Genomic DNA, 12609 nt, shown 5'->3' on the forward strand with positions numbered 1-12609 from the left:
TAGTGTGAGAGTGCAGTCCTATGTAGTGAGAGAGGCCGGGCAAAGGGGTTGGGGGGAGCAGTCCATCAGAGCGGGGGAGGCGTGGCCAGAGGGGGAGGGCGTGGCCATAGAGCAGTCCATCAGAGCAGGGGAGGCGTGGCCAGAGAGCAGTGGGGGGGGGGCATGGCGGTGCCAACAATTTCTCCTGTGAAGGAACAATGAGATAGACAGGCTCTCTCCTTTTTATTCAGTCTGGCTCCCAAGCGAAAGGAACGGTGCTGCCCATGCTGAGGGTGGATCTTCCTCACTGCCACCGCCAGGTGTTTGTCTCCTTGACTATTCTAAATCTTATCCAGTTGAGCCGCGTCATGACTAGTGTCGGGGTACTGTTCCCTTCTACACATTCCCTCAATGTGAGATATGAAGTTCGTTTTCCGATTTTACTTTTTTCCCCCAATATCAAAACTTACTTTGTTTTATTTACAAAATTAAATGTCATTTTGGCTGGATACAGGATTCTAAGCTGAAAGCCTTTCTTTGCTGAGTGTCGTGTTTCTCTGTGTTCCTTAAAATCAGGATGGCGTATGAGAATACTTGAATTTGTACATGAGAGCTTTTTAGGATCTCCATTCCATGTTGCTAGCGATTTCGAGAGAGAAGCCAAGAGCCAGGTTAGGGTGGGCACTCCAGTGTCTGTTTTTTCTTCCTCCTGTGTTCCGTGTTCCTTCTGTCGCTTTGCCAACTTTTTCTTCTCAGAGTCGCAAACCAAATAACTAGAGGGAATTTCTTTAAATTCATGTAAGGTCACCTTATTCTTAGTCTGAGAAATAGCCTCTCCTGTTCTACCTCTTCCGCCCATCTCCCTCCTTCCCCACTTCTGTGCCCTCCTCCCCCTTCTTTCTTTTTCTTCCTTCTTCCCCTCTTCCTCTTGCCTCTCCTTCCACTAACTCAGAATTCACTACCAAATCAATCAGTCTTCAAGCCATGTCTGGTTATTTCTGTTTCTTGCTTTGTGTCTTCCACAGTAAGAGGCTGAGAAGCTGAGTCCTGAGTCCTGTTTTACGTAACGCTGAGACTCCCTTCCCCCCTCTCCCTCCTTCCCATAGATCTCTCTGTCCTCCTGCCTATTTTCTTTACTTCACCTTGGACTATCTGAGATTTCTTATCCTTGTCCTTGAATTTTCTTTTCCTCCCTCCTCTAGCTCTGAGACCCCTTGATCCTCTAACTTGGTGGCTTCTTTTTCTTCCATCTCAAAGATGACTTAATTCCTTACTTAATCTCCAAGTTCTTCACTTCTAGCCCAGCAATTACCTTCCAGGAATAGGAAGCTCAAGTCATCATATTTTGGTTCCCCCAGGTTGATGTTTGAGTCTGAGTTTTTCTTGAATCCCATTTTTTCTTCTTGCTTGTTTTGCCGTTTCATTCTATGGGGAGCGTCTCTTTGTAATTATCTATAATGTGTGTGTGTATGATGGGAAAGCCATGTGCGCAGTGCATGTGAGGAGGTCGGAGGACAAGTTGGTGGCATTGGTTCTCTCCTCCCACCTTTATGCGGGTCTCAGGGATTGAGCTCAAGTCACCAGGCTTATGTACCATGTGACTACCTGCTGAGCCATCCCACTGTCTTCTTCATAATGGTTTAATGAAGAGTTTTGGATGCGGTTTCCTGAGACTTTTAAAGCTAACTCAGATTCTCCAATTGTTCCTGGACAGGCCAGGATTGCCCACGGAACGTTAGCCTCAATGTTTAACCGTGTGTGTGTGTGTGTGTGTGTGTGTGTGTGTGTGTGTGTGTATGCGTATGTAGGAGATGGTGAAAAGACCATGTGGCCAAACACTGGATTGTCACTGGAGAAGATGGTAGCAGAACACGCTTCTAAAAACACATACACAACGGTACACATAAAGTAGGTAGAATTTGTTTAATGTAAGAAAAATTAGAGGAGGCGGATATAGTTTGCAATGAGCCCGGGGTGTCGGGTGTAAGCACACAGACACAACAGTGTACAGGCACAACAGTTCACACATACACACCCTTTGTTCAGTCAGCATCCTTCCTTGGTTTCACAGCAGCATGTGGGTCAGAAGGTTCTAGTAGAGTCCAGCTATAGCATTCTACGCTACTGAGAAAATATGGCTAACACGATACCCTGTATTCTCTTAGATGGTTTCTGCATTCATGGACAATGAAGGCTTGAGAAGCACACAGATGTGACACATAATAGGATCTTACCGAAAGAAATGATACAGGAGACTTTCACAGACTCAATTCTAAACCTAACACTAACTGAAGACTTCATCACCTCCTACGCTCCCTCACATGTCCCAGAGAGGCCAGTTCAGCTGGGTCGCGTCCATGAGGCGGTATGTCCAAGAGATTTCATGGAAAGAAGTGGCTGGAATCCACAAGAGTCTGGGCACCGTAGTCTTTAAGACTGTGTCTCCAGGAAGAAAGACCTTACATCATCAGGCTTGGCTGAGAGGGGAGAAGTCGAGGTGGGGTTTGTCAGAGCTGAGGGAGGTGACTGGGAAGCCATTTCCTCTCTGGTGTGTTACACGGCATTCAAGCGGATGTCTCCACAGGGAATTTCCGTTGGTGTCTCAGGAGTGATACTTTTAATAATGCGCTGTTGGGAAGGAAATGCAAGGGTTATAAAATCTTGTTTGAAAAGATATTCCAGCATTAATATTAAAACAATGAATAGTGGGCTGGAGAGATGGCTCAGAGGTTAAGAGCATTGCCTGCTCTTCCAAAGGTCCTGAGTTCAATTCCCAGCAACCACATGGTGGCTCACAACCATCCGTAATGCCCTCTTCTGGCCATACACACAGACAGAATATTGTATACATAATAAATAAATAAATTAAAAAAAACAATGAATAGTATTTTAATGACATTTCATAGTAAGTTGGAATAGTATCACTGGCCTTTAAAAGAGAAATTCCCAACTTCTCTAACGTGGATAAAAATGGCAAAGTGGAGAACTACATGCATGTGTAGTGCCAGCAGAAAGGTCACCACCGTGACGCTAACGGGAGGAAATAATCCTTCAGTAGCACCTGGCTGGCCATAGCGCCACAGACTTTAAAGAGACGAGGCTTGTCAGAGCCACACTGAGCTTGGGGACAGACAGACTGGATTTCAGTTCACCATCCTCTTGGCCATAGTGCCCAGGGCCATGAGCCACGGAAACCCACCCCTTACCTTGTTGTAAGCTATTGTTGACTAGATAAAAATATAATTAGGATTAGTCTTAAGTGGAGTTATGATACACAGGAAAGAGTTAATTAAAGGGTGTGGGAGAGGCAAGCCCAGCAAATGACACTATAAAGAAAACTGGCTCGTTTGCCCCACCCCTTTGCTCTGTGGACGGCTACTCTTTCGGCTGACTCCCCCACGTCACCAGGCTTAGATACTACTTAGTTGTGTGTAACTGTGTGTAGGCGCATGTACGCCAGGGCGTACGTGGAAGTCGGAAGATGACTTTCAGACATCAGTTCCCGGCTGTGTAGGCTCCTCCAGCTGAACTCGTCTAGCTTGGTGGTAAGAGCCAGACCACCAGACTAGTATTGATCTCAAACTTTGCCAGACCCCAGCCTTCTGCAAAATGGTAACCAGCTAACCTAAGAATGGAGCATTGCTGACATCTTCATAACATGTGCTCATTAGAGACCACCTCCCGTTACCATGGTGTCACCTCCCGTTACCATGGTGTGGCCAAAGGCTTTCTCCAACGATGACTTTAGTCAGTGAATGACCCCAGCCTTGAGCCTTCCAGGCTACTAGTGCCTGTGATGTCTTCCCAAATCAGCCCAATAAATAGAGCTGCTTCTGCTCTATTTTACTATTCTACAGGCAGTCCCCAGCTGATGGTGGGTCACTGGGCGGTCCCCAGCTGACGGTGGGTCACTACAGGTGGTCCCCAGCTGACGGTGGGTCACTACAAACCATTTTTCCTTTATGATGATGCAAAAGGGATATCCATTCAGGAGACACTCTGGTCCGAATTCTGATCTTTTCTGAAGCTAGTGACATTGCTCTCTCCTGATGCCAGGTAGTGGCAGCCAGCCACAGCTCCCTGCCAGCCAAGTAAGTGGTCATGAGAGAAACAGTACTGTGCTGTGTTGCTAGGTTATGATGTTCAGGAGGTTAGGCATATTCATTGTATTTTTCACTTAATGATATTTTCAATTTCTGATGGGTTTATCAGGATCTAATCTCATAATGCCCGGAGCATCTGGATGTGACCAGCAGAGTTCAGACATTTACTTTTCTCATGAATTTACCTGTTGGTCTTTTTTTTTTTTTAACCAAACCAGAATTTTGTATGGAACCTCCCTTTCTCCCAGAATGCTTCTGACTGTCAAATCTGGCAATTAACAAATAATTACTTAAAAACTCCTACATAGGTAGGTATGGTGGCTAGCCTGAGCTACATAGTAAGATTTTGTTTTAAAATAAAAATACTCCCTCTTAAGAAAAAAAACAGATTTCTATTTTCCTAGGGGTACTTGGGAAAACAATCATGGCATGCTTGGCCACTTGCATTAAGTACACACAAGGACAGAAAAGGTGTCTGAGATGGCCCATGTAAAGGAGAGCGATGTATTCTCTAGTTTTTCTGCCCAGCGGGGGTCACTGTTGCTGCTCCCTGGACTCCCTCCCCTCAGAACACACGTTCTGCTGATGGGAAGCCAAGGCCCGGAGGGGAGTGCTTTCATGGCCGACTAAATCCTCTCCTTAGCATTCCTCGGTCTTTCTCAGCTGCTTCCTGGAAACCTACTGTCTCCCATCTGGTGGTGAAGATGGCCCTGTCATCTCACCTACTGCCAAGGGGGTTGAGCTCCATCACACATTTTGGGTGACATTTCCTTGTAACTGAAAATTAGCAAAAAAGACAGCCAGGATTTGGGGTGCAGCCTGTGACAAAATACTGACATTTGTTAGCCTGGAGCTCCTGCTGCTGACCCAGGCCTCCATGTGAAGCAACAGAGGTCTTGGATCTTCTAAAGAGTCGCCTGGAGGAAGGAACTTAGTGACTGCGGACGGGAATGGAGCACAGGAAGCAACTGTCTGGTCCTCTCTGGGAGGGAAGGTCATAGGGGGGCTTTGGTTTCCATTGTAGAAATTTGCAAGAACTGAGTTTTCTTCACTTTGAGTTCAGTTTTCCTACTTAGAAGAAGAAAGGAATCGGTTGTTCTCAGAAAAAGATGTCTGTCTTGTGCTCTCTCATGAAATGTCTGAGCGTGCTGCTGTGATGGCTGATTCAGTAGAGAAGTTTTGCTTATCAGAACCCACAGTCTAGTTCACCTGGGTTCTCAAGAGCCTCCCGCTTTCCCCTGGTGGGTCCCCTTCACCTCTGAGCTCTGCCCCTGCAAACACAACAGTGGACCTAAGGCTCTCCTGGTGTGACACTCGTCCCTGTGTACAATAAATACACAGTATTCTGTGGCAGACACACAGCTGAACAAATAACATCTCAGACATTTGGGTTCTGAGGCAGTGAAGACACACTGCCATAAATCTTAGTAGTTGACCACTAACGCCGGCAGCGTGGCGTGAGAACGGCCACTATTCTGTCCCTAACCTTTAACATTGATTTCTACACTAGCAAACGGTCTGTTCAGAAAAAAGAAACTGCACCTAAAAATACAAAAAACACTGGCCAAAGAGTCAGAAGATCTGGAGAGTCCCTGAGCTGCGTTGTCTTCAGACAAGTCACCGAAATAATGGCTTAGACAAGGTTATTCCCACCATCGGTGTTCTCCTCCGTCTATAGCACCTGTACCCGTCTGCCTCCCAAGGTCTCTGGAGAGCAAAATGAGACGACCTATAGGCAGACACTTAGGCAAGTTTGCATCTTATAGAAATTGTTAGGTACTTGATATTCAGACAGAAATAATCATTTCTAATATGGCGGAAAATGGCTCCCATGGCCTGAGCCACAACTTTGATATTCAACTTCATTGGGGGGGGGGTGTGACAGTTTTTAGGCTAAAATTGTTACTGTAACATTCTTATTTTGTGATGTTCTTCAAAATAGTACTTGGCACACTGATGTGAGAAAAATGGCTATGGCACCAGGCATGGTGGCCACACCTTCAATCCCAACACTCAGGAGGCAGAGGCAGGCGGATCTGTGAAGTTGAGGCCAGCTGGTCTACAAGAGCTAGTTCCAGGACAGTTCCAAAGCTACAGAGAGACAGGGACTCACTATGTAGGCCCGGCGAAACTTTATAAATATATAAGACAAAGAGCCTTTGGTAGATTTTATCTTTTGAATAAGACAGAACAAGAAAATTCCTTTCTTCCCAATTATCCTGCTAAACACACACACACACACACATGTTAGTGGGGACATACCTCCTTCAGCGTCCCCGGAGTGCTGACCAGCCGATAAATGATGTACGTAGGGATGCAGATAATAGAAGACGTCCCTAAGCAGTAGCCCAAGACGATGCTCCAATGAGGGTAATTGTATTGGAAAAGCCGCAGCTGGGGTGGACTCATCAAAAAGCTGCAAAGGATGAACTAAGACAAATTCCAAGAGATGGTGAAAATCCTGAGACCACAAACACCAAAGATCAAATCTGACCTTCTACTGGGGGTATATCCTAGATTGAATTTCTCCCCACTAAACAGAAAAACAGGTATCCTCCTTGCTTGGGTTTCTTCACCTCAGGGCCTACTGTGGAAATTACAGCAACCCTACAGTTATCCCCGAAGTCAGGGAGATGGAGCGTCTCCTTCTGCCGAGGAGAAGAGACTGGCACCCACTGGCACTGGACAGCAAAGAGACAGACAACCTGGGCAGCCTCTCTGCTTGTCTCTGCTTTGTTGCCGCAGCTGACATTTGCCGACCATTTTAGGTCAGAGGGCAGTGTCTTCCGTCTGGGAGAGAGAACCAAGGCGTGCTCTGCTCAGGGCCATGCTCTTTCCCACCTTAGCTCTCTGTGCGGCTCTGCAGCCTGGGGTTTCAGTAAGAATGAATCAGCAAGGATTCGTCTGGACACCAGCGACCATCGGCTACAGGCCCTCCTTGAAAGGAGCAGTGGAAGTGGGAGAGCAGCTTCACACATTTTTCACTTGAGAAAAATTTGAAATTTTTGATGAGAACTTCAAATCTCCTTTAACACCCAACTTACAATTTTTGTATTTTCAGTTTGGTTTCCAGAGCGAGCATCAATGTTGGCTTTTACCTAGAAACCGCTGTGCTGAAATCACTATTGCTCTTGATTTAATTTTATTTTAGTGCTTCAAGCTCATAAAGAAGACACTAATGTAAATTACTCGTGTGGTTAAACATCTATTTATATCTGTTTTTCCTTTGTCTGCAGGTAATAAAATGGGAAATTGTAAAGCACACATCCTTCTGCGGAGCCTGTGTCCAGGAGGAGGGCTTCAAAAACAGAGCCCCCTCAATCACAAACCTAACACAGGCTCCTCAGCCCCGGCCCTGGCTACTGAGGAAAGTAACTGGGATTGGGGAGGAGACAATCCATTCAGGAGCCATCTTTGACAGAACTGGGCTATCTTGCTGTCAGGTTTGTGAATCGAGCTCACCAGGGCCCAAGCTCGTTATTTGGCTCCCTCATTAACCCAACTTCTTTTTTCAAGCAATCTTCCTTCCTTCCTTCCTTCCTTCCTTCCTTCCTTCCTTCCTTCCTTCCTTCCTTCTTTCCTTCTTTCTTTCTTTCCTTTCTTCCTTTTGTTCTTTCTTTTTTTTTGTAACTTGGTTTCAGTGAAAAAAAGAATGTTTTTAGTAATTTGCTTGTTTACCTAAAGCATCTCTATAAAGCTCTGAGCAGGAGACCTGTTTATTCCACATAGACTTGGAAGGCAGATTTGCCACCTCTCACTGGGGCACGAGAGCACCGACCTTTGGAGGAGAGACATGAACATCCCTGAGTTGGTGTAGTATGCCTGCCTTGGTCTCTACATGAGTGCTGACCATGAGCCTCCAGAAACAAACAAACCCAAGGTCTCTAGACCCAGACAAGAATGAAGCAGATGAAGAGACCTCATATCTAAGGGGGAGCCCAAATATTTTAATGTAATCTGTCAGATACAGGACCCAGTGGGGACAGGCTGGGATTAGGCGAGTGAGGTGAGTCACACAGGCTCAGGGACCGGGGCCAGAGTCTGATAAAATATTTTTATACAGATTTTCTGCATGAATGTGGCATTGCATTGAAATAGTATTTATCTTGCATACTGATGTGTTTTATGTTCCCTGGTGTGTCTCACTTGCCTCACCCCAGGCTGGGCCTGGACACTGCTTCCTTGTTGGGTGGGGAATAAGAAAGCACATAAGAAAAAATGTCTCTGCCCTATGACATTCATCTAACGTGACTTCTTCCTCTGAGAAACAAATGAAAGAGTTTAAGTAGATTATCAAGAAGCAAAGGTATTAATTCAGGCTAATTATGTATGTCAGGGCCATAGCTTCTGCTCACAGTGAACCCAGAGACTTAGTCCAAACCTCTTCCAAGAAAAGCAACTGAAACTTCGCCAGGTGTATGAGCACTTGCCTTCAACCCCAGCACTGCAGAGGCAGGGGGATTGATGTGAGTTTGAGGCTAACCTGGGTCTGCATGATGAGTTCCAGGCCAGCTAGGACTAGAGAGTGAGACCCTGTGCATACAAACAAAGACAGATGGATTTAAAGGAACGGACAGACAGCCTGGTGGTGCACAGCTGCAGCCCCCACGACTTGAAAAGCTGAGGCGAGAGAATTTCCTGGGCTAAGTTCAAGACCAGCAAACTTTGTTAAAAAAAAAAAATAAAGTTTTGATTTGGGCTAAAAGCATCAAATGAGCAAAGAGCTGACAAAGTAATATGGGACCAAAACCTAAGAAAGTGCACAAGCCAGGGTCGGCACAAGGGTCTCCGCGTGTCTGCTCTAGAGCGTGGGCCGGCACTGGAGCCACTGGGCTGGGAAGTTTGCTGCTAGGGACGAATGTTTATGGAAACTCGTGGAATCTAGAGCAGTCAGGAAGGCTTCTGGGAACAGAGACACATGCAGTGCCACAGAAGCAAAGCAAAGATAGCAACAACTGGACCATCATACAAAACTTAATCCTGCCAGGCACGGCGGCGCACACCTTAAATCCCAGTACTTGGGAGACAGGCAGGCCTGGTCTACAAAGCAAGATCCAGGATAGTCAGGACTGTTACACAGAGAAACTCTGTCTAGAAAACAACAACAACAACAAAACAAAACAAACAAAAAAAACCCTCTTAGTCCTGAGATGTGTTAGCGGTTGGGAGCAGCAAAGACTCTTTCTCAAGAATGTCAGCACAGAGAGATGAAGAGAGGCTGTGTGCTGAAGGCCTGAGACCTCTGGGATGGCCCGGATGCCCTCAATAAGCTGAGCTGGTTAATGGAATCGTATAACCTTGTTTTTTTTTTCTCCAAAAAATTAAAAAAACGACCCCTCCCAATAAAGTTATATATAAATGAAAAAACTGAGAAGCAGTCCCCAGTGATTTAGCCCAGGCTGCCTCACTCAGCATGCACCTGGGAGGTTACTAGGGTATGATCTATCTCTGGGCAGTAGAGACACTTGGAGAGGAGGTGGCGGGGACACATAACAAGGTGCAGTGACAATTAAACATGTCACGAGCCACCCTTAGAACTCAACTTTCTATTCCAGGTCCTTCGGCAACAAATGAATTCTACTTTTGACTCGTCCTGAACTTGGGGACCTTTATGTGTGCCCCCTTCAAGGTGCATATAAAATTGGTATGAAATTGCTAGGAACCCCTCTCAGGGCTTTTCTGAGCAATAAGTACAGTATGTCTTTCCATGGTCTCGAATAATGCTTGTCACCTGACTTTAATGACATTAAGCCTCAATTTCCTTAAATGCTGATCAGAAGCAACAAGCCAGTGGCTCATGCCTGTGGTAGCAGCTCTTGAGAAGCAGGAGGATCTCACATTTGAGGCCAGTCTAGCCTATGTATAGAGTTCCAGGCCAAATCAATCTACATTTGATTTAGAGGCTGTCTTTAAAAACAAACAAAATACCCCAACGCCTTTCAGAGTGATCATAAAGATTCAAAGGGCAGCCGCTGTAAGTCTAGTGCAGTTGGCCTACCGCTCAGTAAATGCTGTGTTCTTGTTAGATCCTGCTGCACGGCTTGATCCCTCGTGGTCAAACGTCAAGCAGGTGAGCAGGGGCGGGCACGACCCCTGGGAAGGCCCCCACAGAGGGGCTTCTTGGGGTGCTAGTTTATTTTTGTCTCTCGGTAGGATTTTGTCCTCAAAGAAGTGCTGGGTTTATAAAACTCTGAGGTGCAAAACCTCAGCCAGTACGCCCTCCTCGGTCAGAACGCCCTCCTCGGTCAGAACGCCCTCCTCGGTCAGTACGCCCTCCTGTCTCTGTGTTACATTTCAGCACTTTTTATTTTGTTTTTCAAGGTGGGGTTTCTCTGTAGTCCTTGCTGTCCTAGAGACCAGGCTGGCCTCGAACTCTGAGATGCTCCTGCCTCCCGAGTGCTGGAATTAAACACGTGCACCATCTTTGCCTGGCCTTATTTCTTATAAATAAATATCTGGAACCACAAGGCAGCAGTGACAACTCACCAGGAGAAACAGAGGACTGATGGCTACCCAGCAGATCCTCCAGAACCATCCGGGGCTGAAGCCGAGCATTTCCTTCACGTCGCTGCAGAACTGACTGATACCTACAATCGCCCAAAGGAGAATGTGACTGAGGCCAGATCAGCACTGGCGATGGCAAGATGGGAGTGGGGTTCCCCCTGAGCTGGAGGAGTCGCTCTGCACTTCTCCACAGGAGGGGCTCCAGAGAGATGGAACAGTGGGAGGAGGGGTGCACTACAAAGCTGAATAATTTTTATAGCAAGCAAAATTCACAGAACCAGGAAGTTGATGGGCACCTAGGAAGAGAGCCAAGATCCCCACTGGTACCCATACTGCCCTTCTAAGATCTCAGCCTGGATTTGATTGTAGTGTTAATTGTAGGAAGGAAGTCATTTTATTTAGGAATGATAAGCCTGCCTTGCAGGGACCAACTTGAACTATCCATTGGCAACTTTCAAGGAGATTTTTTTTTTAAGATTTATTTTAGGTGTATGCATGTTTGCCCCCCCCATATGTCTGTGCACCATTGTGTATGTATGGTGCCCACAGAAGAGGGTGTCTGGTCCCCTGGAACTGGAGTTAACAGTTGTGAGCCACCATGTGGGTGCTGGGAATCAAACCCAGGTCCTCTGTGAGAGCAACCAGGGCTCTTAACCAATAAGCCATCTCTCCAGCTCTTCAAGGGAATGTTTTAATTACGGTATTGCTCGTTAGTAGGCCAGGTCAAGATCCAGGTTCTTCTGTAAGAGATTACTGGCACTAATGACAACGCCCACTGACAGCTGAAGCAGGAGGCGGGCGAGTGCTTCCAGCTGCTCTCTCCAGAAGTCTCTGGTTCCTAGGGCAGGTCTACACCGTGACTTTGAACTCTGTCCTCTGAATTAGCCCTGAATTCAGTCCCCAGAACCCACAACAGGTGACTCACAACCTCCTACAAGTTCACCTTCAGGGAATCCAATACTCCTGCTGCCTCTGCAGGCTGCTGCACGCACACACACACACACACACACACACACACACACACACATGCACACGCACGCACTTAAATCCTTTGTGTGCTCGCCCCTCTTCCTCTAGATGTGCCTGATGACTATAGCAATAAAGCCATTGATCTTAGAAATTGGAAGGCAAACTATTTCTTTTTTTGCTTCTTGATCATACAGACACATGAAGAACTTGTGTTCTTCAGGTCAGTTGCCTGTACCCTCCCCTACCCCTATGTCAGCACTGATGGAATCTCTGCCAACAGACCTCAGCTCACTTCCTGCACCTCCTCTCTCCCTCATCAAAGTTTCTTCCAGGACCAGAGGGAGTAAGCTGGGGATTTACCAATGCAGAGGCAGCAAGAACATTCTTGCCTGGTTAGGGGACAAGGGCCGAAGCTCGCTCTGTCTCCGTGCTCTGGAAAGGGGTCTCTCTTGGGAAACTGAAATCTGGGCACTCACAGCAATGCACTGTACATCAGGCCTTCAATCGCCACTGCGGGCGAACTGACTGACTCTAGCTTCTCTCTTCTGGGTAAATGTTAAAAGAAAAAATCAGGGTAGCAGTCATGTTCTCCCTCAAGGGTATGAAAACTGTGGTACAGCACGGGAGTGCGGGGGAGACAATGGCCTGCTCTAGAAAGCCCTCCCTGAGATTAGTTTACACTCAGGAGCTCACACCTGCCAGCTGCCCCTCCCTGTCCTCCTCTGATGAAATCGCTGCCCTCTCCCTGCAGACTGAGGGAAACAGCAAAGAATTCTCCCTGGAAGGGCCCTCTTACCGTAGAACCAAGACACAGCAATGGCTTCTATGAGTGCCACAGTGAGCACGGCGGGCCCGGTGGCGTACTCCTCCAACAGGGTCACCACGTATGCCCCTCCCTGGGGACGAGATTGTACATGTGGTTAACAGTCTTCTGAGGTACAACCGCTCATTACAACAGCCCGCAGCAACTTCTGAATAGAGGTGATGAGTGGGTGATTCTCCCCCTTTGCTCCGTCTAAGAACCCCAGGGCTGTCAGGTGGAGTGGCCTTGGAA

At 47.0% G+C, this 12609-nt stretch overlaps 1 protein-coding gene across 1 annotated transcript in view; it reads right to left on the bottom strand.

Moving 5' to 3' along the window:
• Positions 1–1887: 1887 nt before the first annotated feature.
• Slc6a4 (solute carrier family 6 member 4) overlaps positions 1888–12609 on the bottom strand; it is a 31576-nt gene continuing 20854 nt past the window's right edge. The window contains exons 11-14 of the mRNA XM_075991590.1: positions 12352–12451; positions 10569–10669; positions 6345–6512; positions 1888–2607 (exon numbers count right to left, since the gene is read on the bottom strand). Coding sequence (XP_075847705.1) covers positions 2533–2607; positions 6345–6512; positions 10569–10669; positions 12352–12451 — 444 coding nt within the window. The 3' untranslated portion in view covers positions 1888–2532. The remainder of the gene's footprint in view (positions 2608–6344; positions 6513–10568; positions 10670–12351; positions 12452–12609) is intronic.

Source organism: Microtus pennsylvanicus, chromosome 11 (assembly GCF_037038515.1).
Source record: "Microtus pennsylvanicus isolate mMicPen1 chromosome 11, mMicPen1.hap1, whole genome shotgun sequence".
Taxonomy (NCBI): domain Eukaryota; kingdom Metazoa; phylum Chordata; class Mammalia; order Rodentia; family Cricetidae; genus Microtus; species Microtus pennsylvanicus.